Source organism: Bos indicus, chromosome 5, assembly GCF_029378745.1.
Source record: "Bos indicus isolate NIAB-ARS_2022 breed Sahiwal x Tharparkar chromosome 5, NIAB-ARS_B.indTharparkar_mat_pri_1.0, whole genome shotgun sequence".
NCBI classification, from domain to species: Eukaryota; Metazoa; Chordata; class Mammalia; order Artiodactyla; family Bovidae; genus Bos; species Bos indicus.
In genome coordinates, this window is record NC_091764.1 from 38252306 (window position 1) to 38279475 (window position 27170).

General features: G+C 38.5%; 1 protein-coding gene across 12 annotated transcripts in view; it reads right to left on the reverse strand.

Moving 5' to 3' along the window:
- Positions 1 to 6192: 6192 nt before the first annotated feature.
- Positions 6193 to 27170, reverse strand: part of PPHLN1 (periphilin 1) — a 171882-nt gene continuing 150904 nt past the window's right edge. For 11 of the 12 annotated variants that reach the window (XM_019960775.2, XM_019960773.2, XM_070789252.1 and 8 more), the window contains one exon: positions 6193 to 8546. In XM_019960775.2, the coding sequence (XP_019816334.1) occupies positions 8352 to 8546 (195 nt within the window). In that variant the 3' untranslated portion in view covers positions 6193 to 8351. The remainder of the gene's footprint in view (positions 8547 to 27170) is intronic. The other variant, XM_019960772.2, reaches the window with a different exon arrangement.

A 27170-nucleotide genomic window follows, 5' to 3' on the forward strand; every position in this document is an offset into this window, starting at 1 on the left:
AACTGCTTTCAGTACTCATAAGAGAGAATGACTCACCTTGTGTATGCACTTGATATTCTCGACACTCGGCTTTCTAGTTCCTGAGTTAAATAAGTATCAGAAGTGCAAGGAGAGATTTGCTGTCTGGCGGTGCTTGTGGTAAAGGACCCACCCGCCAGTGCAGGAGATGTGGGTTCGATCCCTGGGTCAGGAAGATCCCCTGGAGGGGGAAATGGCTACCCACTCTAGTATTCTTGCCTGGAGAATTCCGTGGACAGAGGAACTTGGTGGGCCCCAGTCCATAGGGTCGGAAAGAGTTGTGCACAACTGAGCACAGCACTCACTTTAGATACAAAGCATAAGCCACGGTAAGACAGAAGTAAAATGGGGATGAGCACCAAAGACTGCTGGATGTCCACGTGTGGCATGTGGCCTGCCCTCTGTGGTCCTTGGGTGACGGGCCAGGCAAGTAAGAGCAGGCGTGGAGGCGCTGTGGGAGTGCAGAGGGTGCAGGGCACGGCACCGTCCACGTGGTGTGGGCAGGCTTCGGCTGACCGCCGCGCTCTCCTGTGGCACGCTCAACTGCCATGGACGAGAGAAGCAGCGCTAGAACCTCAGTCTTTCCAAAAGCAACCAAGAACTTGAACTTTGGTAAAACGTCTCCCACCTTCTCAATGCTAGCAACTAATTCAAACATTTCTGAAGCCCTTTGAACAAAATGAACCTGCCGTCAGCACATGGGTTATAAATTTAAGCACTTGAAGTCATCGCTTAGAGCTGTCTAAAGGAGGCACAACTAATTACTATTTACAGAAAGATGTGACTTTTTTTTTTTTGATGTTCAAGGAAGAAAAATTACTGAGATTTAAAAAAATTCCACTACAAGCCTTATTATCAAATTTAATGTTAGCAACACAATTATAAAAAAGGCCTTTTTAATTTGTCAAATGAAAAAATTGCCTAGTTAGATTCTCTAGCTGTGCTTTGGAACGTTCTAACAAGGCATGCTCCTGAACAGTCACATGGGTTTTCTGCTCGCTCTCAAAGCACACGAGGAAGGCTTCCAGGCTCACTGGAGAAATAAGCAGGAACAATTGAATTTTGCATCTCTGAGCTCTGGCATTTCTATGCCAAAATCATAGCAGTGACTTTACTAGGGGAAGAAAGGTGAAGGGTGGCTTTCACAGCTTACAAAGGAAGTGTAGAGGAAAGGGAAGATGGGGTATGTGTATAGAGACTTGCTCCCAGGATTACAGCCAGTCTTGTTTGAACAGACCAAGCTAGCTGGTCAGATTCCCATTTGAGAGATCAATTTTAACCTCAACTCTTCTTTTTACAAAAGAAATTTCACATCCCTGCTGCCGTATGTGCAAGGTGCTGTTAGGGCAACTTGAGAAGGAACTTGCATTCTCCAGAAGCACTTGATTCCAGACAACATAAACAGTACCATCGAGAACATGAAAGTAGTTCTCCTAAGTGCTAATACTTGTTTTCACATTTTTAGGTCAAGAAACTAAAAGCACCTGATGTTGGAAAAAGTGATTACTAGGCTAATATAAAGCTGCCACGAAGTTGATGATGGAGAGATGCAAAGCACACTGGACTCTAGAATTCAGGGGATGTGGGTTAGGAGACTCCCCTCTCTCATTATCTCAGGCGGGTTGAGTGCTGTGGCCAAGTTTCCATTTCTGTAAAATGAGAGGTGCTCAACCATCTCAAAGGCTTCCTTCCAGCGTTGGTATTCTGTGAAGACCAAACTGAATTTATTGGGTCAGCCAGCAGGCAAGTCACCCCACTCAGCATAAAGTGTCATTTCCCTTTTTGACTCTTCATTTACCAACATACTTGGCAAAGATTGCTGACAGGATGGTCCTTCAGAGACCATGGCTCATGGGAGTTGGTAACTTTAAAGACGGTTGGTGCTTTTCTACATTTTAATGCTTGCGACTCTGAGTGGGCATGAAGTTTGGCAGTGCTTACCTCCCTCTAGGTGCATATGCTGCAAGTTGGCTTTTTCCTTTAAGTAGGCAATCTGAAATGGCATACAGAATATGGAAAACAAGACATTTTCCTCCCTTGTGTTTTATTTTTCCCCCAATTACCAAGATAAAAGATTTTTTTTTCTACAATGCAGTTAGTAGCAGTCTGGAATCTCTGAACATGTTGTAAGCAAAGCTGAAAAAGTGTTAACTTTGTTTAATTAATGTTGGCTCCCAGTATAGGAGAGCTGAATTACCAGGTTTATTCCACTTAAATGACACTTCTCAAATCACTATGGGTCCAGGTACCACACCAAAGAGCTGAGTTCCAGGCCATGTGGTAACTGTGGGGGCTGTAACCCTACCTTCCCCTTAACAACCATGTCTTATGAACCTGTAAGATGTTTTCTAAATTAACTCCAAAGCAGAAGTCATAGAAACCAACATAGATGGTAGTAGTGACTGAGTATAGGTGAAAATCTACTGAGCAAGGATTTTATCAGAAGTTTTTTGTAAGTTATTTTTATATATAACAAACATATTATAAACATCACAAACATATTACACCATAAGTGTACATACCAACAGCTAGCGTGTCCTGGAGTCAGCATTGGAACCTAGTTCTGAATGACCACTGAACTTCCACTTCTTTCAAGAACACCAAGTTTAAAAGTTGAAAGATATGGGTAAAACACTGACTCTGCCCCTTCCAGCTATATGACCTTAGGCAAGCCCTTAATTGTAAAGTGAGAGAAAAATACTCATTGGCTTACAACATGTGAAAGTGTTGTTTGTGAATCTAAAAACACTAGAATGGGCCTTCTAATGTGGTTCAGATAGTGAAATAAATGAAAAACAGTGCTTCTCTGAATCCTAAATTTAATATATTAAACCTGGAATGTACTTTAAGCTACATCTGATGTTACACTTGATTCTACTCTACAGAAGTAACGGAATACCAAGTTTTTAAAATGTGAAGTTCCTACAAGGTGGGGACCAATTCCACGCCCTACCCACACTTGCAGGGCGTCACCCCTTCACTCAACATTCGCACCTCAGGATGGGGGCAAGCCCTGTAGGCTTTGTAGAGGTCAAGCTGCCCCAGGGAATGAGATGTTGAAAAAAACGGTGCCTCTTCTTGGCCCCTGGGGTGTTGGAAAGGAAAGGTGACTTTCACACATGACTCCCCTCTCTTAGTTGAGGAAGCCCTGCAGTGTTGAGGAGCCACACCCCATCCCCACCCTCTGTGGTGGTGGAAGGCCACCCTGGTTGAGCCCACATCACAGCTGAGGTTCAGTCCTGGCCAGTAAAGGAAAGGGAAATTGAACACTTGACCACAAAACATGCCTTGGCCTGCTGAGCTGTGGTTCAGCTGGACTGTTGCCTCTCTCCCCCCGACCCCGACCCCAGCCCTCCACACTCGCTCACATATACAAACGTTCCCACATAGCCCCATCCTCTGGGGGCTGACCCGGGTCTGGCCTCAGCAGCCTCAGGCAAGCAGAGGGTGTGGTCATGCCAGGCGCTGGCGCCGGGTCTGCTTGAGGGCACTGAAGCCATTTGGCCAGTGTGTCTTCCTGAGAGCTTGGTCATGAAGGGTGGCCTCTTCCCATCAGACGGATGCAGGGACAGCACACTGTTTCTGGCTGCTGGATCCTCACCCTCTCAGTGAACCCTCGCTGCCCTCAAGGACAACAGCAGGGATTCAGCCAGAAAGCCTGAGAGGGGGCACCAGCAGGAGCCCAGGAACAGAGTCCTGGGCCAGGAGCAGGCTTCCCAGAGAGTGTAGCCCTGAAGGTCACATGCCAGCTGGCCAGGATCACTCTGTCCTTTCCTCCTCCCCGCCTCACACCTGTTCTAACCAGAAAAAAATGACCATACAGGAGCAGCCTAGGCAGTGGAGAAAGACCTCAGGTGTCCTCTTCTAGCAAGTGTCTATAAGCGTGGTTATTTTCTATTTTGTACTGTGTTAAGTCACTCATGTCCAACTCTTCACGACCCCATGGACTGTAGCCCGCCAGGCTCCTCTGTCCATGGAATTCTCCAGGCAAGAATACTGGAGTGGCCATGCTCTCCTCGAGGGGATCTTCCTGACCTAGGGATCGAACCCAGGTCTCCCACATTGTAGGTACTTTACCAGCTGAGCTACCAGGGCAGGCCACTGTATTACTGTGTGGTAATGGATGGAAACGAACGCTTTGGTGGTGAGCACACTGTGGAGTACACGGAAGCAGGGACAGAAGGTTGCACACACGAAACATATGTTATACGTCAGTTATCTCTAAAAAGATAATTTAAAAAACATCCCCCCACCAAAAGTTAAAACTTCAGTGACAATGGTCTAACGTTAGAACACTCATTCATCTATGGGGGGCAGAGCTCAAAAAACAACATGCTAGAAAAAGCAGGGTGTCCCTACTGCTATACAAATGTGCATGCAGCCTTAGCAATATGTCACCAACTGACATTTTAAATACAACTTGAAGTAAACTCAGTCCCCATTACTCCACGATTATTATATTGTATTATATTATTATATATTATTACTGTAGGATGGAAACACAGAACTGGTACAGCCTTCTGAAGGCAAACTTCAGCAAAGCCAATCCTCAAATATCATTTCTATTAGTTTGAGCAAAAGGTGACTGCTAACCCAAAACCAGTAATGTGGCTTAAATAATAGACATTAACTCCTTTTTTACATGACAGTCCAGTACTCCATGTGGTCACCCAGGGATCCAGGCATCTCCTGTCTGTGGCTCTGCAACAAATTAAGGCTGGGCTGCTAAACCTGTTACTTTAGGGAGGGGTAAGAGAGAACATGAAGGAGTTACATCCACTGTCCTAACGGTCCCAGCCCAGGAGAGAAGTCACTTGATTACACCTGTGACAAGAGGGACACAGAAAACATAGTCCTAATTAGGCAGTCATCTGAGTGAATTTCAATTCCATTACCATGGGAAAAGGGAAGAACAGATTCTGCTAACTATAGTTACCAGCCGCTCTTGCCCCACCCTTTTTCTTTCTGAATTGGGTGACATCAGTGCTCTCGAGAGAACTGGCAGGAAGGAAATGCTAACCCACAATCCTTAGTCTGACAAGAAGAGTGGCCGTTACTCACTGGAGTTCCAGGTGCCAGCCTGAGCAATGTGACAGATGTAATGCTGCGTGGGTGGCTGGCTGAATATTGCCTACCATGAATACTTCAGGAATGACCAGATCACCATCTTCAAAGTTGTTGCCAAAAAACTGTCAGAGCTTTCCTTTGACTTTAGGATCCCTTTAGAAGGTGTGAAGTGAAGCTGAAAGTACTACAGAATATTTAGGCACTATAGCATGAGTCCCTTCTTCAGGGGATCTGGCCTGCCCTTGAGGGGATGAGGTTATGGGTCTATGAACTGGCTCATGGCTGGCAAGCGGCGGAGGGGCTATGAGAAATCAATGGTTATGGCAAGAATAAATATTGATACAAAGGTAATTATTTAAAAATCTTAAGTAGGAAAGAAAAGATTCAAAGCACTTCATATTCCTGCTCTCAATCTACCATTTCTTACATTCATCCCCTATCGTCTTCCCCAACCTGAACTTCCAATACTTTCCCTTCTCTCCCTGAATAAGACCCAGAGATCAAATGTCACTTGCTTTGTAAAGCACAGAAAGTAGGAGGACCTACAACTTTCCAAGCTATGCTAGGAACCAGGGTCACAAAGACAACACGTTTCCTGTACTCCAGAGGTTACTCTAAGGCTGTCGGATTTTATCCTGTAATTCTCTGAAACTCAAGATTCATAATTACACAATTATTGAGCACTACTGTATGCTCAATGGGGTTCCCAGGTGGCACAGTGGTAAAGAACCCACTTGCCAAAGCAGGAGATGGAAGAGACACAGATTTGATCCCTATGAGAAACCTATGGACAGAGGGGTCTGATTGATGGGTTCCAGTCCTTAGGGCTGCACAGAGTTGGACATGATTGGAGCGACTTAGCACACAGGCATGTGACTCAGTGCTCAATCTTACCTCACTTAACTGCTTTCTCAGACACGGAGATTCCCAAGTCACCAAAGTTAATATTATAGCTCCTCAACCCTCAAACATCCTCCATCCTGATGAGTAGTGTTGAGTAGGTGAACTGAACACTCAGAAGCAATCTTGCAGTAGAGAGCAATAAAAATCTACATTTAAGCAAAACACTTTACGCCAGTTTTTTTTTTTTTTAAAGAAACGATCTAATTATTTAAAACTGGTTGCTTTATTTTGTACTTTTAAAGTTCACAAAAGCTTCACAATATCTGCTTTCCCCCTGTTGATCATCAAGGCTTTATGGTAAGACAAAACTTTATCACATCAATTGGGCATACTCAAAAACAATGGATAATTTACAAACAAATTTCTTTAATCAAGAACATTTTGCAACATACATACCCTGGCATGTATCTGAATTCATCTATCCTAAAATAAAACTTTAAAAAGCTTTAAAAATAAAACAAACAGATTTAACACTGACAAGCGCACCAGAATAATGCTGATGGCAAGTTATAAACAGCTGTGAAATGTTGAATGTAATTTGGGGAGAGGGGAAAAGAAAGTATCCACTGAACCTATATTTAAATGCATCTGTGAGTAAAATTTCTCTAGTTTAGTGAAGTTCAACAAAGTAAACAACTCCTTTGTCTCAAGGTAGTTGAGTCTCAGGTTTTATTTTTAAACTTGTGACATCTTGACTTGAGGAAATGAATCCTGGAATTAGAATATTTAAGAAGAAAAAATGGGTGTTAGAAACAAATCAGTACTTTCTTAATCTTTCTAATGTAGGTAACAGATAAAACTACTTTTCACATTAGGGAAGAATACCAAAGATGATACATAGGGTTTAGTTTTGACTTATGTACAATATCTAAATTCAAGGTGATCTCATATAGGAAACTTAATAAATTGTTGCCTTCAACTAGTTTTTTAACTTGTGAAATGGCATAATGCATATTTTGAGGCACACAGTACAGGATCCACTAAAATTATTTATACCGCTATTTCTACTTTTAATAGAATTTTTATCTACTCTGGTATAGCTCTTTAGATATAGTCAATAGAGGCCACTAAAAATAATGCCAAAATTCAACTGAGGAGAGAGTGGAATGGAAAAAGAATGGAAGGATAATGAAATTGGGTAGTAATAACAAATATTTTTAAAAGTTTCCAAACACATGCCACGAAATTACATATTTGGCTAAATGCCACCGGGCAGCTGGAAGTGATCAGGAAATGAGCGGAATCCCCTAATTGTCCCAGTTAGATTCTTAACTAACCCGTGATGTGGATGGCTCGCTCATGGATTGTTTACACAGGCTGCTTGGTGAAGGGTAGATGTGCTAGGCTTACAGCCTACTCTTTGTTTCATTCAAAAACACTTGTAGAGGGCTATGAGCCCCTAGAAGGGACAGCAGAACAAGAGTCTGTTGGATTACAAACAGAGATTAACAAAGGCATAATGTGTTTAATTATGGATATGTTACCAATCACTTTCTTTCTTGAGATGGGGAATATGCGCCTACAGATAAAATGAACTCCACTACTTCCCCCATATTCTAAATTTTTCTCTTTTGGTTAGAAATTTTTAAAGAAATCCAACTTTAAAATAGGCCTCATCTTTCATCTCCAATTTCCCAGTCTGTTAGTCTTTTGTGTGATAATATTTAAGACTCACACATCAGTGAGACTAGTCAGGCGTTTCAGGATTATTTTAACAGAAGACATTGAGTTCATTTACTTGGAAAACAGGATTTTATTATGAGGTGTCTTTTAGAGATTTAAATGCTCTATTTTATCACAATGAGAATTATCCTCAAAGCAAATATTTCCCAAGATACCAAAGTATTCAGTTTATTTGAATATACTTAAACATACTGAAAGTTACAAAGCCTAAGGTAAGCAAGCAACAAGTCAATAAAACACAACTCAGAATTGTAACATTTTCACATGGTATCACTGACTATGAAATGCAAAAAGTCTACAAATGTTTAAGTGGAATGTACTCTAACCTATAAATTACACTAGTGTGACCAAACAGATGATCACCTAACAATGGAAGACTGCAGGACATGTCCTGTAAGTACAGAAATCTTGGACTGCATTTTCAAGAAAGCTTGAAAAATTAACTGACCCATTGTTTTAGGATAGGGAAAAAAAAGATAAGTATGGATTAGAAGGCTCTACATGTAGATAAAAAAGATTCTAATTAAAATATCTTAAACAGACTATTTTAGATGTTTGATATTGGAAATATGGTCAACTATCATAAAGTATTTCTCTTCACAAAAATTCCATATATTAAGGATTTACACAATCCAGGGGGAAAAAATCTAGAAATTTTTTTTTTTGCCTGAGAAAGCAATCTAAAACGGCTCTCCAAAATCTTGACTAGAGGTGTCATACTCCGCAATAAAATGCTTGAGTTCTTCAACGCACCGCTCACCGATTTCATGTAAATTCTGTCTCAATGCAAACTGTATAGACTTTTCTAATGAAGGATCTTTTTCAATCAGCATTTTCACAACCATCCCAAAAGTTTCACAGTCTTGTCGGTAAACCTAGAAAGATAAATACACTGTGGTTACTAAGAATAATTAGCCAAACACTGAGCTGATTCAGTAGACAGAATTATGATACTGAAATCTAAAAGGGAGACACAAAACCTCTCACTCTGAGTAAACACTACTGCCAAAGGCCATTTAAACCACTCTCTCTCGAGATTTGCTGGCAAGTTGAATGAGCAGAAAAGCACTGATAGACCACATCACTGACTACAGAAGTCAGGCATAGCATTTGTCAAGCATAATGCAGTCTACCAATAGGACATAAGACTAGAAATGAGGACTAAGAACAAATACCAGCTAGGTAAGACATGCTGATAGCTTTATTCATTTACTTGTTTGGAAGAAATATGATTACAAGCCCCTAACTTCCGATTATTTGTTTGAATCATGACCGGGTGATAGATTCAACATTCTGTTTAGTATACAACAAACAACTATAAGAAGGCTGAAAGTATTTATCTGAAAAAAGCTTTTCAAGTTATAAATATTTGATATTTAAAATCACCAAGGCAGAGTTCAGATCAAAACAGTATGTTATACACACACGTTCATACATACACATGTGTACACACAGATGTATATATAGTATATGCATGTATACATGTCTATATATTTTCTACTTTAATGTATATATTTTAATATTTTATTTCAATGTGTATATATAATTTGTACCAATGGCAATCAAATATTATTTCCTGTCTAAAAACTGCTAATTTTTTTCCACATTAAACCTTAGTTTGCAGTCACAAAATGCATTTTAGATTTCTATGCTATTTTTCATACTCTGTAAATTCATATATTTAAAGAAAAATTAGTTAAGTCTCCATGAAAATTAAATACAAATTATCTGATTTAAAAGTACTGTTTTAATTTTAATTTTTCCAAATTTAACAAAAACAATCAACATGTTCATTCTCTGAAAAAGAATTTTATTCACTTTTTAAAACTGTAGAAGTGATCTGAGACATTGCTTCATTCATGACAGTTCTCATTCCTCAAACGATCACTGCTAGTCACGGTGATTGCTGCTGTATTTTTTAATGTCTGCAATATTTTTTTAATCCCTTAAAATAGCTATTTAAAGAAGAATATTTGTTTCTGCCTCTCAGTACTAGGTTGCCAAATTATACTAAATTCACTTCCGTGCTCTTGAAAATAATTCATAAGCCCCAAAGAATAAGTTCTTCAAATGACCCAGAAATTAAAATATATAAAATCCTCAGTTTGCCTTCTCCATCTCAATACTAAAACACACACACATTTTTTCTGAATAGTGAACGAAATTTACCCCTAATAGGCATTAAATTTAATTCGAATATTTAAACCAAATGTTTATTCCAGTTTATCTCAAGGTTTACATGACCCAGAATTAATATTACTGACTACTCTAATAAACCAACTTAGGAAACAGTATACCATCCGCATAATATTACATAGGATGTCAAGGCAATGGAGCACAGTAACTGGTCTAACAAACACAGAGGATCTAACCTAAGTCAAGCCAATGCAGTCCCCATGGGGGAAGTCAGAACCATGATGTGTTTTACAGTCTTAGTGGAGGTAAATTCCTTACCAAACCAGTCAACCCATATAATAACAGCATTCTAACATCAACCATTGGCCTCAGCAGACCACTTTGTGGGTGGCCTAAATTTTATAGGCGTCTTTATAGCAGATGTACTAGATGAGGATAAGGTTACACTGTGAATTAACCTGCAAATTCTTTAATGTAAATCTGCTGTTTTACCTATAACTGTAACTTTTCATTTAGCATATTTACAGAATATAAATGTAGTACAGATTTGCATATCAAAAGTAAAACCGTATTTAAAATGTGTTCATGCATTTATTTAAACTGCAAACTATTCTCACTCTGGAGACAATAAAAGCATTTAAAGGCTGTGTTTTATTTTTTGATTGTAAATCCTTTTTGAATTATTCGTTGAAAAGACAAATTTTTGTACATTAGCTGACAAGAACAATCAGAACTTCCCAAAGCAATGTAATTCTGTACCACAGGGTAAATTTTCTAAAAAGACTGCTTAAAATGCACTGGTTGGGCATTAGACAGGAAATCATTAGTTTTTTGTTAAAGGAAGGACCTCACCCTCCAAAGTTTTATAAATAAAATTCACAACGGTCAGAAACATATTTCCGAAATCTGTTCCACAGTAAACTCAGTCCCAAACAGGAAGGGTGTAGTTATCTGTGGAAGAGTTTGTTTGCTTGTGGTCCCAAGCTGGAAATGTATTAATAATCTTCAGACTTGATATCTACAGGCCACACAGGAAGATTTTTTGTTGTTGCTTTTTCTCTTGATTGGACCTCATCAAAATGGAAACAGGTTCAAGTTTGGGTGGGGCTCACATACACCGCACAGAAATGTAGTTAAATTTGCCAGCATAATGAAAACACTATCTAAATGTGGTTTCACACAGTATCTGACTATAGTTGTGTTAATAGCTGAAGGCTCATAAAGTGCTTCCAGGAATAAAAGGACATGATAAACTACCAAAACTTTTTACTATTAATTATGCTGTCCAGTGACTGAAGCAAGACTATTTGGCATAACAAACTCTGATATAAAACTTCTCTAAAATGTACAGCATTCTAGTCCTTACCTCTGTTCCCACAAAAAGAGAAACCAAAACTTAAGGCAAAATGAGTTGTTCGAATTTTCATCTCAGACAAACATCTTTAGGATATATATTACAGTTCCATAATAGTAGTTTGGTGGAATCATAGCAATTACACAGCCATTAGCCACAGGAAACTACTTGAATTTAGGTAAATATGTGTATACTTATCTTAGCACTTAATTTATAATTTATATTAATATTAGGAGGTAAATGAATAAACTGCAAAAGTCAGACACACACACAGCCTTAAAAGACTGAGGAATCAAAAACAATTCTTTTCTCTGTTGCTGATACCTCAAGATTCCACGTAATTTCCTTGATCTGAATTCATTTGGTTTAAAAGGATGTGTCCTGTTTCAGGAGAGACACATCCTAATGGTAAAGGTAAACACAGACTAGTAAAATACACCATAGAGGAGCTACTAGATGTGGAAGGTGACAGGGAAGCCAGAAAGAGCACAGAAGTGGCTCCAAGAGCAGGTATATCAAGTTCAAATCCAGACTCTACTACCGTGGTGAACTGAAGAACATCCTCCAACCCCACAGCCAAGATGTTCACATCCTAATTCCTGGAACCACGGATATGTTACCTCACATGGTACAGGAGACCTTACAGGTGTGTTTATATTAAGGATTTTGAGAAGGAGAGATTATCCTGGATTATCCAGGTAAATGCAATCACATACGTTCTTAAAAACAAAATGCAGAAAAAGAGGAAATGTGATCACAGAAACAGAAGTTGAGTGATGGCTTTTAAAGATAGTCGTAGGGTACAAGGAGGGAGCTACCCTACCAGCCAAAGAGTACAGGTAGCCTCCAGAAACTGGAAAAGGCCAAGAAAGAGATTCTCCCTTGGAGTGTCCACAGTAAGTTCAGCCCTTGCAGAAATCTTAATGTGAATCTGATTGTACAGATTGTACAATTTGTACACAAATTGAATGTGTACAATGTGAAACTTGTACACATTCTTCTTAAGCTCACATGGAGCATGCATCAAGACAGACCACATTTCAGGCCATAAAACATGCCTTAGCAAATTTAAAAGAAGTATGCTCTCAGCCCACAGAGGAATTAAGCTAAAATTGCAAAGAAAGATAGCTAGAAAAATCCCCAAATATTTGGAGATTAAACAACGTATGTGCGTGCATGTTAAGACGTTTCAGTTGTGTCCAACTCTGCAATCCTATGGACTGTAGCCTGTCAGGCTCCTCTGTCCATGGGATTCTCCAGGCAAGAACACTGGAGTGGGTTGCCATACTCTCCTTCAGGGGATCTTCCCGACCCAGGGATTGAACTCGCATCACTTACATCTCCTGCGTTGGCAAGCAGGTTCTTTACCACTAGCGCTATCTGGGAAGCTCCATTAAACAACATACTGCTATTGATAAATAACACCCAAATCAAAGAAGTTGTCTCAACAGAAATTTAAAAATATGTTCAAAATATAACATCAGAATTTGTGAGATGTATCAAAAACAGTGCTCAGAGAAAATTTATAGCATTAAATGAATGTTAGCAAAGAAGATATAGAATAAATAATGTAATAAGCTAGGATACTAGAAAAAGAAGAGCAAATTAAATGCAGAGTAGGAGAAATAATAAAAATTATAGCAGAGATCAATGAAATTAAGAAAAGAAAATTAGAAAATCAACAAAACCAAAAACTGGTTCTTTGAAAAGATTAATAGAATTGATAAACTTCTAGCCAGGCTAATTAAGAAAAAAAGAGCAAAGACACAAATTATTAATATCAAATTGAAATGGGGTCACCACTATTCACCTTTCAAGCATTTATAATAAAGGAATATTATGATAACTCTATGCCCACTAATTTGATAAATCAGATGAAATGAACCAATTTCTCGAAAAATAGTCTAGCAAAACTCAAACAAGAAAAAATACATAATCTAAATAGGCTTTTACTATGAAAGAAATTCAATTAACGATTAATAACTTCCAAAACAGAAAGCACTAAGCCCAACTGGTTTTGCTGATAAATTCAGTTCAGTTCAGTTCAGTCGCTCAGTCATGTCCGACTCTTTGTGACCCCATGAATCGCAGCACGCCAGGCCTCCCTGTCCATCACCAACTCCCGGAGTTCACTCAGACTCACGTCCATCAAGTCAGTGGTGCCATCCAGCCATCTCATCCTCTGTCGTCCCCTTCTCCTCCTGCCTCCAATCCCTCCCAGCATCAGAGTCTTTTCCAATGAGTCAACTCTTCGCATGAGGTGGCCAAAGTACTGGAGTTTCAGCTTTAGCATCATTCCTTCCAAAGAAATCTCAGGGCTGATCTCTTTCAGAATGGACTGGTTAGATCTCCTTGCAATCCAAGGGACTCTCAAGAGTCTTCTCCAACAGCACAGTTCAAAGGCATTAATTCTTTGGCGCTCAGCTTTCTTCACAGTCCAACTCTCACATCCATACATGACCACAGGAAAAACCATAGCCTTGACTAGACGGACCTTTGTTGGCAAAATAATGTCTCTACTTTTCAATATGCTATCTAAGTTGGTCATAACTTTTCCAAGGAGTAAGTCTTTTAATTTCATGGCTGCAGTCACCATCTGCAGTGATTTTGGAGCTCCCCAAAAAATAAAGTCTGACACTGTTTCCCCATCTATTTCCCATGAAGTGATGGGACCAGATGCCATGATCTTCGTTTTCTGAATGCTGAGTTTTAAGCCAACTTTTTCACTCTCCTCTTTCACTTTCATCAAGAGGCTTTTTAGTTCCTCTTCACTTTCTGCCATAAGGGTGGTGTCATATCTGAGGTTATTGATATTTCTCCCGGCAATCTTGATTCCAGCTTGTGCTTCTTCAGCCCAGCATTTCTCATGATGTACTCTGCATATAAGTTAAATAAACAGGGTGACAATATACAGCCTTGACGAACTCCTTTTCCAATTTGGAACTACTCTGTTGTTCCATGTCCAGTTCTAACTGTTGCTTCCTGACCTGCATACAAATTTCTCAAGAGGCAGGTCAGGTGGTCTGGTATTCCCATCTCTTTCAGAATTTTCCACAGTTTATTGTGATCCACAAAGTCAAAGGCTTTGGCATAGTCAATAAAGCAGAAATAGATGTTTTTCTGGAACTCTCTTGCTTTTTCGATGATCCAGCGGATGTTGGCAATTTGGTCTCTGGTTCCTCTGCCTTTTCTAAAACCAGCTTGAACATCTGGAAGTTCATGGTTGACGTATTGCTGAAGCCTGGCTTGGAGAATTTTGAGCATTACTTTACTAGCGTGTGAGATGAATGCAATTGTGTGGTAGTTTGAGCATTCTTTGGCATTGCCTTTCTTTGGGATTGGAATGAAAACTGACCTTTTCCAGTCCTGTGGCCACTGCTGAGTTTTCCAAATTTGCTGGCAAATTGAGTGCAGCACTTTCACAGCATCATCTTTCAGGATTTGAAAGAGCTCAACCAGAATTCCATCACCTCCACTAGCTTTGTTCGTAGTGATGCTTTCTAAGGCCCACTTGACTTCACACTCCAGGATGTCTGGCTCTAGGTGAGTGATCACACCATCATGATTATCTGGGTTGTGAAGATCATACAGTTTTTCTGTGTATTCTTGCCACCTCTTCTTAATATCTTCTGCTTCAGTTAGGTCAATACCATTTCTGTCCTTTATTGAGCCCATCTTTGCATGAAATGTCCCCTTGGTATCTCTAATTTTCTTGAAGAGATCTCTAGTCTTTCCCATTCTGTTGTTTTCCTCTATTTCTTTGCATTGATCGCTGAGGAAGGCTTTCTTATCTCTCCTTGCTGTTCTTTGGAACTCTGCATTCAGATGCTTATTACCAAACATTAAAAGAGTGATGCCAATTCTTTATAATCAGTGCTAGTAAACAGAAGCAGAGGGAGCATTTCCTGGTGTTCTGTGAGGTCAGCATACCCTACTACCAAAACCAAAGCCATTACTAGAAGAAAAGTTACAAACCTGTATCTTTCATAAACATAGATACCAAAAAATTCTCAAACCCAAAATACAATGAAAAGAATTATACTTAACAACTGGGGCTTCCCTCATAGCTCAGTCAGTAAAGAATCATCCTGCAAAGCAGTAGGCCCAGGTATTCAATTCCTGGGTTGGGAAGATACCCTGAAGAAAGAAATGGCAACCCACTCCAGTATTCTTGCCTGGAAAATCCCCTGGGCAGAGGAGCCTGTCAGGCTACAGTCCATGGGGTCACAGGAGTTAGACATGATTTAGCAATTAAATCACCACCACCACCATACATAACACCCAAGTGGGATTTACTCCAGTTATGCAAGGTTGTTTCAACACCTGAAAATCAATTAATACAATCCATATTATGCTAGACAATGAAAAATATGCTAGAAAAGAAAAACCACATGATCATATCAATAGACGCAGAGAAGCATTTGAAAAAAATCCAACATTCATTTATAACAAAACTCTCTGTCCAACTAGGGATAAAGAACTTCCTCAACTTGATTTAAAAAAATATCTACAATAACCTTATTGCTAAATCATGGTAAGAAAATATAGTCCCTTCTCCCAAGACAGGAAATGAGGGTATCCCCTTTAAAAACTATTCAACAGTGCACCGAACACAGCTAATGCAATAAGACAAGAAAAGGTGTACCAATTATGAACAGAAAAATAAAACTCTCCTTGTTTGCAGGTGACACTGCTGTGTAGAAAATCCCAAACTGATCAAAAAATTAGTGGAACTAATAAGTAATTAGAGCAAAATTGTAGGACATAAGGTTAATACACAAATGTCAATTGCTTCCTATATACTAAAAATGAATGATTGTAATTTGAAATTAAAAACAACACAGCACTGAAAAAAGTTAGTATAAATCTAACAAAACAGATACATGATCTATATGAGAAAAACTATAAAGCACTAATGACATAAATCAAAGAAGATATAAATTTCAGCATACGTCATGTTATTGCACTTTGCTTTACTGTGCTTTGTTTGCAGTGTTTTTTAATAAACTGAATGTTTATGGCAGCCTTGCACCAAGCAGGGCTACTGGCTCCTCTTTCCAAGAGCATTTGCTCACTGTGTCACATTTTAGTAATTCATACAATATTTCAAATCCTTCACCAACAAAAAGATTTAGGCTCACCAAAGGCTAGCATTTTTTAGCAATAAAGTATTTTTAATTAGCTAGGCACACTGTTTTTTATAGACATACGGCCACTGCACACTTAATAGACTATAACTTTTATATGCATTGGGAAACCAAAAAATTCATGTGACTTGCTTTATTATGATATCTGCTTTATTACAGCGGTTTGGAACTGAACCTGTGATATCTATGTAAATGTTTGTAAATGGAGATATAGTCTACATTCATGGATAAGAAAACTCACTATTGTTAAGATATCGGTTCTTCCCAACTTGATCTACAAATTCAACAGTCACTACACCAAAATCGCAACAAGTAATCTTGTGGATTATTAACAAACTGCTTCTAAAGTCTATATGGAAAGGCAAAAGATCCAGAATGGTCGACACAGTATTAAAGAAAAACAACAAAGTCACAGAACTGACGCTCAACTTACTATAAAGCCACAGTAATCAAGACTGTACGGTATTATCAAAAGAACAAAGAGATCCGTTGTACAGAATAAAGAGGCCAGAAATAGATTCATACAAATTGCAACTGATCTTTGATAAGGGAGCAAAGGCAATTCAAAAAGAAAGACTAGTCATCTAATGGTGCTGGAGGAACTGACCGTTTATGTGCAAAATCTAGACAGAGATTAACTCACAATGGACTATAGACCTAAATGTAAAATACGGAACTATAATTCTTCTAGAAGATAAACAGAAGAAAAAATCTGGGTGATAACACCAAAAGTATATTCCAAGAAAGAAAAAATGGATTTCATTAAAATTAAAAATATCACTGGGATAGACAATGTTAAAAGAGCAAACAGACAAGTTACACACTGGGAGAAAAATCACTGCAAAGCATATATCCGACAAAATACTGGTATCCAAGATACACAAACAAATTCTTAAAACTCAATAATAAAAACAAGTCCAATTTTAAAAATGGGCAAAAGAGCCAAACCTAACCAAAGAAAACATTTAGATAGCAAATAAGCAAATGAAAAGATGTTCAAACATCGTATGTCATTAAGGGTACTGAAAATTAAAATAATGATGAAAGGAGATACCACTACACACCCATTAGAATTGTTAAAATCCCAAACAATGACAACCCCAATTTCTAGTGAGAATGCAGAGCAGTAGGAACTCTCATTCATTGCTGGTGGGAATGCAAAATGATACAAGCCACTTTGATTGACTACGAGACAATCACACAACTGAAAAACAAGCAAGGGAAAGTTACGACCTCCTGTGCCACAGCTTCAGTACGTACAGACCTAACTATGCTGTTGTAAGGACTGAGGTAATAAGGAGCACTCAGTATAGTGCCTGCTCTACAGGAAGCATTTAATGTATGTTAAAAATAGTGATGCTGATGATGGAAAAAGAAAAAACATTCTAGCTTTGTCTAGAGAAGGGAGTATTAGAAAATGGTATTATAACTTCTTTAATGTTTAACATCCAATTATATTTCTAACATCAATGACTATATTTAAAATTATATCATTAATGCTTTTATTTTGGTTTTAGTTTTATCTCAAGTCATCCTCCACTTTCTACTGACATTAACTATGTACACATTGAAAAAAAATCAACATGAAGACCACATTCACCATCTCAAGAACCAATTCTTTAAACATGAGGAGTTCGTGTTAGGAAAATATGGAGGAGGAAAATGAAACAGCATTTTGGAGAAATTCAATTGGCTTGGCATAGCTTAAAGCATGCTCACTCTCAAAGTAGGCCATGAAAAGCTTTCTTTTAAGGAGCTTAGATCTCAACCTGTAAACAGTTAGCAAACACATAAAAATCTACGAGCAGGAAAAGGTGAGAAGAAAGTGAAAGTTGCTCAGTCATATCTGACTCTTTGTGACCCCATGGACTATAAAGTCCATGGAATTCTCCAGGCCAGAATACTGGAGTGGGTAGCCTTTCCCTTCTCCAGTGAATCTTCCCAACCCAGGGATGGAACCCAAGTCTCCCACATTGCAGGTGGATTCTTTACCAGCTGAGCCTCAAGGGAAGCCCAAGAATACTGGAGTGGGTAGCTTATCCCTTCTTCAGTGTATCTTCCTGACCCAGGAATCAAACTGGGGTCTCTTGCATTGCAGGCGGAGTCTTTGTCAACTGAGCTATGAGGGAAGCTGGAAGTGGATCCTTTTGATACATCAAGGAAAGAATGGTTAGGAATCAATGCTATGGGGTTCCTGAGAACTGGAACTATGAATGTCACATGATGTGTTAAAAAAAGATGAGATTAGAGGCTTCATTAAGAGTAATTAAGAAGCAATATGGATATAATAACATAAAAACTCATGGGTAGAAGGTTTTATTTCAACGGGGAGGGAACTAGGAATGGGAGATAAGGTCAGTACCTAATATGTAATTCAATTAAAGTGAAACTCACTTTAATTGAGTGCGTTAAAGTGAAACTCACTCATTCGCCTAGGACAACTCTTTGCGACCCCATGGACTATATAGTCCATGGAATCCTCCAGGCCAGAATACTAGAGTGGGCAGCCCTTCCCTTCTCCAAGGGATCTTCCTGACCCAGGAATCCAACCGGGATCTCCTGCATTGCAGGTGGATTCTTTATCAACTGAGCTATCAGGGAAGCCCAATATGTAATTTGAGGCACCTGTCAAAAGGAAGTGACGTACTGAGTCTAGCCCTTAGGAGAAGGAAACAGAGGAGGAAGAGAGATCTTATCTTCAGCACTAAAGCGAGCTGAGGCAAGGGAAGGACCTAGAAGAAAGGGTAAGTTCTTTCCTGCTCCAGTATCTGATCGAGTAGATATTCAGTAAATGTTGAATGAATAGTTAAGAGTCAGTTCTGAGAGAATGTATAATGCAAGAATGAAAAGACAGTCCAAAGTAGACACCTAAAAACATCAATATCAGTCATAAAGTGACAATAAGGAAGACTATGAATCAGGAGAGAATGAAGGAAAAGGTTTGCAAAATAAGGACAATCAATCAAATGTCAGAGAAAGATTGAAGAGGCTAACAGACAAAACATATTGATGGGACTTGGAAACGTGTGGAAATAGGTAACTGCAAGAGCAGTTTACTGGGATGGTAGAGATTATAGAGCTGTGCTGACTAATACAGTAGCCTCTAGCCATATGTGACTAAATTTTAATTAATTAAGTTAAAAATTCAGTTCCTCAGTTGCACTTTAATGGCTTTCATATCAGATAGTGCAAATATAAAACACTCCCATCATCACAGAAAATTCTACTAAGGAGTGTTATTACAGAGGACTGGGAAGTGAAAAAAGGGTAAGGTGACAAGTGTTGACCTGGTAAATTAATTAGTATATATTTGCAACTATTTTATCATTAAGGTGGAAATAAACAGTTACCACTTTTAAAGAAGAACTGTGAAATATAATTAGTACCTGTGAAATGTTGCATAATTTTTTATGAAATTCATATAAAAATATAAATTAAAAAAATAACTCCAATTGAGGCTTAATATACAAGGAAAATTCATAATGTCTAACGTGTTGGTGAGATTGGGAAAAACTGTTGACAGCATAATGATGTTAAATACTGGAGCAAATGTAAACCCTTTAATTTGGGTCTGTAGTAATGTAGAAAGTGTCAAAACTATTGCAATCTATGTTACTTCTTGTGCTATATTAATAGAAAAAGATATCTTTAAACATTCTCCTCAATGCTGCACTGGCTCTTAAAAACACAGCTCCAAAAAGAACACTGATGGTTGCTAAGAAATGCATTATGAACACATGGATTAGATCTTAACCACCTACATTCAATATGTGGGTACAATTATTACAGCCACATAAAAAAAAGTCCAAAATTAATGATAAAGTGGTTAAATGCTAAAAAACCTCAGCAATGAATGTTTGTTAATTCTCATCCATACATACAGATCAATTTATAAATTTATAGGGTTCAATCAAAGATTAATACTTAAATGATTTTTGTGTTACCCTTTCCAACTTATTGGTTCTTCCAATCATAATATACTCAACAGACAAAAATAAACAAAACAATTCCAGAGTCTACATCTTTCACTGATGCCAAATGCCAAAACCAGGTAGCGCTGAAAGTAAATACAGGAACTAGATAAATCTCAAATCAATAGATGTTTTTCTGGAACTCTTCCTTTTTCCATGACCCAGCAGATGCTGGCAATTTGATCTCTGGTTCCTCTGCCTTTTCTAAAACCAGCTTGAACATTTGGAAGTTCACAGGTCACGTATTGCTGAAGCCTGGCTTGGAGAATTTTGAGCATTACTTTACTAGCATGTGAGATGAGTGTAATTGTGCGGTAGTTTGAGCATTCTTTGGCATTGCCTTTATTTGGGATTGGAATGAAAACTGACCTTTCTGGTCCTGTGGCCACTGCTGAGTTTTCCAAATTTGCTGGCATATTGAACGCAGCACTTTTCACAGCATCGTCTTCCAGGATTTGAAATAGCTCAACTGGAATTCCATCACCTCCACTAGCTTTGTTCGTAGTGATGCTTTCTAAGGCCCACTTGATTTCACATTCCAGGATGTCTGGCTCTAGGCAAGTGATCACACCATCGTGATTATCTGGGTCGTGAAGATCTTTTTTGTACAGTTCTTCTGTGTATTCTTGCCACCTCTTCTTAATATCTTCTGCTTCTGTTAGGTCCCTACCATTTCTGTCCTTTATCGAGCCCATCTTTGCATGAAATGTTCCCTTGGTATCTCTAATCTCCTTGAAGAGATCTCTAGTCTTTCCCATTCTGTTTTTTTCCTCTATTTCTTTGCATTGATCGCTGAGGAAGGCTTTCTTATCTCTTCTTGGTATTCTTTGGAACTCTGCATTCAGATGCTTATATCTTTCCTTTTCTCCTTTACTTTTTGCTTCTCTTCTTTTCACAGCTATTTGTAAGGCCTCCCCAGACAGCCATTTTGCTTTTTTGCATTTCTTTTCCATGGGGATGGTCTTGATCCCTGTCTCCTGTACAATGTCACGAACCTCCGTCCATAGTTCATCAAGCACTCTTATCTATCAGATATAGTACCTTAAATCTATTTATCACTTCCACTGTATAATCATAAGGAATTTGATTTAGGTCATACCTGAATGGTCTAGTGGTTTTCCCTACTTTCTTCAATTTAAGTCTGAACTTGGCAATAAAGAGTTCATGATCTGAGCCACAATCAGCTCCCAGTCTTGTTTTTGCTCATTGTATAGAGCTCCATCTTTGACCGCGCAGAAGCACGCCAGCTGTGACAGACTGCACAGAAGCATGGCTGAGAGGAGCTTCCCCTCACCCAAGGTCAGGGGCTGCGGCTGAGAGGAGCTACCCCACGCCCGAGGTCAGGGGAGGCAGCCGAGAGGAGCAACCCCACGTCTAAGGAGTGGCGGCTGTGTGGGCGCAGGAGGGCTGAGAGGAGCTACTCCACGTTCAAGGTCAGGAGGGGCAGCGTGAGGAGATACCCCTCATCCAAGGTAAAAGACCAGTACGTGCGCTTTGCTGGAGTGGCTGTGAAGAGATACTCCACGTACAAGGTAAGAGAAACCCAAGTAAGACCGTAGATGTTGAGAGAGGCATCAGAGGGCAGACACACTGAAACCATAATCACAGAAAACTAGTCAATCTAATCACACGGACCACAGCCTTGTCTAACTCAATGAAACTAAGCCAATGTTCACAGCAGCACTATTTACAATAGACAAGACACAGAAGCAATGTCCATTCAACAGATGACTGGATAAAGAAGATGTGATAGATATCCACAATGGAATACTACTCAGCCATAAAAAATCATGAAATATCGCCATTTGCAGCAACATGGATGGACCTAGAGATTATCAATCATACCGAGAGAAGTAAATCACACAAAGACAGATGTGGTATTACTTACATGTGGAATCTAAAAAGTAATACAAATGAAGTTACTTACAAAACAGAAACAGACTCACAGACATAGAAAACAAGCTTATGGTTTCCAAACGTGATGGAGAAGCTGGTGAGGGATAAATTATTAGTTTGAGGTTAACACACCACGATATATAAAGTAGATAAACAATAAGGATTTACTCTATTGCATAGGAAACTACATTCAATCTTGTAATAATCTACAATGGAAAAGAATCTGAAAAAATACATGTATATACCTGAATCACTTTGCTGTATATCTGAAACTGATTTAAAATATTATATTTTAAATCAATTATACTTCAGAAAAAGAGCTGGTTATGCTGTACTATAGTCTATTAAGTGTGCAATAGTATTATGTTTAAAAAAATGTATATATTAATTTAAAAATGTTGTTTCTAAAAAATGCTAACCCTCACCTGAGCTTTCAGTAAGTCATCTTTTTGCCACAGTGACAACAAAAATCACAAATCACCATAGCAAATTCAATAATAATAAAAAGTTTGAAATACTGTGAGAATTACTAAAATGTGGCACAGAGATATAATGCGACCAAATGTTGGAAAAATGGTGCCAGTGGGCTTGCTAGATGCAGGGTTGCCACAAATCTTTAATTCATAAAAAACACAGTATCTGCAAAATCCAATACAGCAAAGCACAATAAAAAGGTATGTCTTTATCAGATCAGATCAGATCAGATCAGTCGCTCAGCTGTGTCCGACTCTTTGCGACCCCATGAATCGCAGCACGCCAGGCCTCCCTGTCCATCACCAACTACTGGAGTTCACTCAGACTCATGTCCATCGAGTCAGTGATGCCATCCAGCCATCTCATCCTCTGTCTTTATCGTAAATGCCAAAAGACAAATACGAAATGTTATTTATAACAATTCTAAAGAAAAAATAATAATGAGTGGAGAAGGGGTGGATTAATGGCGCTTAGAATGCTGGCTATTTCAGGAATTTTGGAAGACTGCAAACAAAAAAGCATAGTAAGGTTAAAGAAGACTGAATCTTGGAAGATGGTAAAGATTTGGAAAAGACAGCTCCTGGATAGGCTGGAATCAAATGAAGCTAGATCTAAACAGATTGGACTTTTAATAGCTTATGACTGGCCAATGGTTTAGCTCCTCCTTGGACTTAAAATAACTTATATTGGTGACGTTTTCTTCTTAATCAACAGACAACAAACCAACCTCTGAAGACTGCTGATCAGAGAAAAATGATGGATTCATTACTAATGTCCCCTTCAAACCTGATTCAGTAGACCAGGAAAAGTCATTTGGTGCTCAATGTCAGTAACAGTTTGAGAAAAATTCTAAGATTCAAAACATTTTATAAAAAGGTTAAATCTAAAGAAAATTAGTCATAATGAAGATAAAAGGCAATCAAATAAAATAGGTTTAAAAATTCCAGTTGCTGGGAAAATGTTAACAATAAGCATTTTGCAAAATGACAAAACTGGTAGCTTTTAATATTTTCATGTCTAAAAACAATAAAAACTCTTTAATAAAGGCAGGGAGAGATAGGTTCAATGCACACATTTTCCCAAGTTGATGTTTAAAACATTCATCACAATGAAACAGATCAGAGGTTAAAATGACAAGTCAGCTCCTTACAAGAAACCTGTCACTTATTATTTCCCTTGTATTTACCTTGAATGAAAAAAGAAAAATCAGGTTAAAGTGTAAAATTTCTCATGTACATACTGAGATAATTATTTTTAACACATAGCTATTTGTTATAAAAAATTATTATATTGCTGAAAATTAAATGAAGCTAATGAGTATACAACCAAAAGAAAAATCTGACATATAGTTTAAGTTGGTGTTATCAAAGAAGATTTATTTTCATTAAGATTACTTTCAAATAAATCTTTTTAGAAATCAATAGATTTAAAATTTTTCATGAGGTTAGTCTAATTCTCAAATGATTTAACATTATCAATCAGAAAAGTATGAAGTCCTGCCCTACAAAAGGTCATATTTAGATTTGAATAAGGCTATAAAGAAAACTGAGTGCCAAAGAATTGATGCTTTTGAACTGTGGTGCTGGAGAAGACTCTTGAGAGTCCCTTGGACTGCAAGGAGATCCAACCAGTCCATCCTAAAGGTGATCAAAGAGTATTCACTGGAAGGACTGATGCTGAAGTTGAAACTCCAATACTTTGGCCACCTGATGCAAAGAACTGACTCAATTAGAAAAGACCCTGATGCTGGGAAAGACTGAAGGCGGGAGAAAAGGGGATGACAGAGGATGAGATGGCTGGATGGCATCACCGACTCAAGGGATATAATTTTGAGTAGGCTCCAGGAAATGATGATGGACTGGGAAGCCTGGCATGCTGCAGTCCATGGGGTTGCAAAGAGTTGGGCACGACTGAGCGAATGAACTGAACTAAACTGAAAAGAAAGTAAACAGCAGTAGCCTGTTCCATAAATGAAAAATCTTACATTGGTTTGAGATATAAGAGGAGCAACCTCCATCCACCCAATAACCCTCTGACAGGAGAAACTGTCAGGAGTGACTAAGCAGGAAGCAGCTTAGCTACTTCATGACCCATCTTCCTCACTCCATTCCTCCTGATTCCTGTCTTATAAAGGAGATTGGAGAGAATCCAAAAGTAAGGTTGTTTTAACCTTGTAAAAATATGGAAGAATGGCTCAGAACCTAAAAGTATTAAGTTACTGAGCCCATCACTGAGTCATCAGGAAGGGCTCTTGCTACACTGCAGGAAGAATTTTAAGAAAATGAGGAGGAAATGTAAGTAAAGGTCTCCAAGGCTAGAAATAGTGATGGGTTACAATTCTAAAGGATATTTTTGTTTGTTTAAATGTAATAGCATTTGGAAATTACTGGCACATTAGAAACATTAAGTCACTAACATCTTCATATAGGTTTTTACATTATTTTATGTACCAGCACTATCCTCATATCCTCATTTTACAAAAATATTGAAGCAGAGAAACTGAAGTTCAGCTGCAAGAAGTGTGATTAACATTCACAGCCTAGTTTTCTAACTTAACCCTTACAATACAGCTGCTATAACCCCCGAGAATTATTTAAATCCAAAAATAGAAATAAAGTCATGACTGAGACTAAATCTTTGGCAAAGACAAATTAATTCACTTGATTTTGAAGAGTGGTGTAAAGAAAGATGATCAGCCTTCCAAGGCCATGATCCTAACTATTATACTTAAGGAAGTGAGATGTTATTCCTATGTGTGTGCTTCATGTCTAATGCTCTAGAAGTCATTCCCCTGGAGCAATCTGAAACTTGGGTGATTTCTCCATGACAGCTTCAAAGATGTCCCTGAGATAAACTTAGGAAAAGTAAACAAGTCAGATCAGCCACCTTCCCCGTGGTGAGAAAAAGCACGACTGTTCTGTAAACTACTTATGCTGTTGGCGTAAAGAGCACTTTATGGCTGAAATGGGACATTTTCAATGAATTCTACAGGGGAGGCTAGTTCTTCTCTAGCTTCTTTGCCAGGTGATTCAGTGAATCTTTTTTGCTAGATGATTCACTCTACCATTCCATTTCTTTCAACATTAAAATTCTATATTGTGAAGTTGATTTTAAGGGAAATTAATTTTTCCTACTATGAAATTTCCCCATGCCTCACACTGAAAAATTAAGTTATGCTTCAGTATACATGTGCTATTGTGCTACTTTTTCTTTTCCTCTGCTTTCTGTGATATTAGTTTAAACATTTTGTATGTAATGCAGTTTAGAAAGCTTTCATTTTTGTTAGAGTATCAAGGTATCGTGAATTGTCAACTCAAGACAAGAAGTCCTTGCTACTAATTTTGGGAGACTTAAAATGCCAAAGTCGCTTTTTAGTGAAGATGATGGGAGTGGAGTTATTAAGAGGTCACTGAGCCAGAAAGTGCCAGTGAAAGGGTAGGAAACAATAAAGGTGGTCAGGATTAACTGTAACTCCAGTACATAGGCAGCTTCAGCAGTTTCTGCTTAGCTGTGCCTTCCCCACCCCGACTCTGAGAGAGGCCTCTGACAGCTATATTTATATTATATTCCAATTGAAAAATACATATTTATAAAATAGAATTTAAGAGATTTTGGTGATAAAGACAAATCCCAGGGTTTACTAGATTATGAATCAGGTTTAGGAGGCTGCACTGCCAAGGAATACAGGAAAAGTGGATAGCTGGTGGGGAGAAAGGAATGAGGAGAAAGAAGGGAAATTAAGGAAGACATTACCTGTGGCCTTCCAGTTCCAGGCTCTAAAACCTGGTTTTGCCCTCTTTCATGAGAAATCCTCATAAACTTTCAATACTTCTCCTTTACTTGCTAAAGGTAGTTCTGAGTGGGTTTTATATTGTAACCAAAAGGAACTTCCTCCAACTATCTAGCATGATAGCCTGCTACAATGTAGTAGATGTCAGCGGGCCTCTGGGCTGGGGTGACAAGCAGGGAGCAGCAAAGACCTGCAGTGCTTTCACACTGGCAAGAGTGCCAAGGTGATGGCAGAAATCTACCTTTCCTTTAATGCAATCGCAAACCTCTCTAAGGGGCTTGCTTCACAAGGCTTTAACCAACATAGCTGAAAATAGGCTATACTGTTTCATGGTGAAAGCTAAAACAACTTTCATCAATCCTTGGAGTTTCCAGTGAAAATAAAACTTTTTGTTTCTCCTACTTTTTAGTATCTGCTTTCAACTCATCATATGCAAATGTAAGAAACAGAATATTATCCGTCTACTTAATTGTACTTCTACCAGAAACTTTTACAATTAGATCACATATAGTACCACCCTGAATACTTCTAAGATGTGGGGCTTTCTTCCCTTTCTACTAGAAAGGAATTTTTCATAACTAACACAAATAGCACAGCTTCATTTTAAAAATAGGAATTATAATATCAGGTATATTAAAAAGTAAGTTAAAATCATTGAGTGTTTAAAACAACTCATTATTTTACTATTATCTCTGAAGGTATCTATGTTATGTACAGTGGGAAAAGTCCAT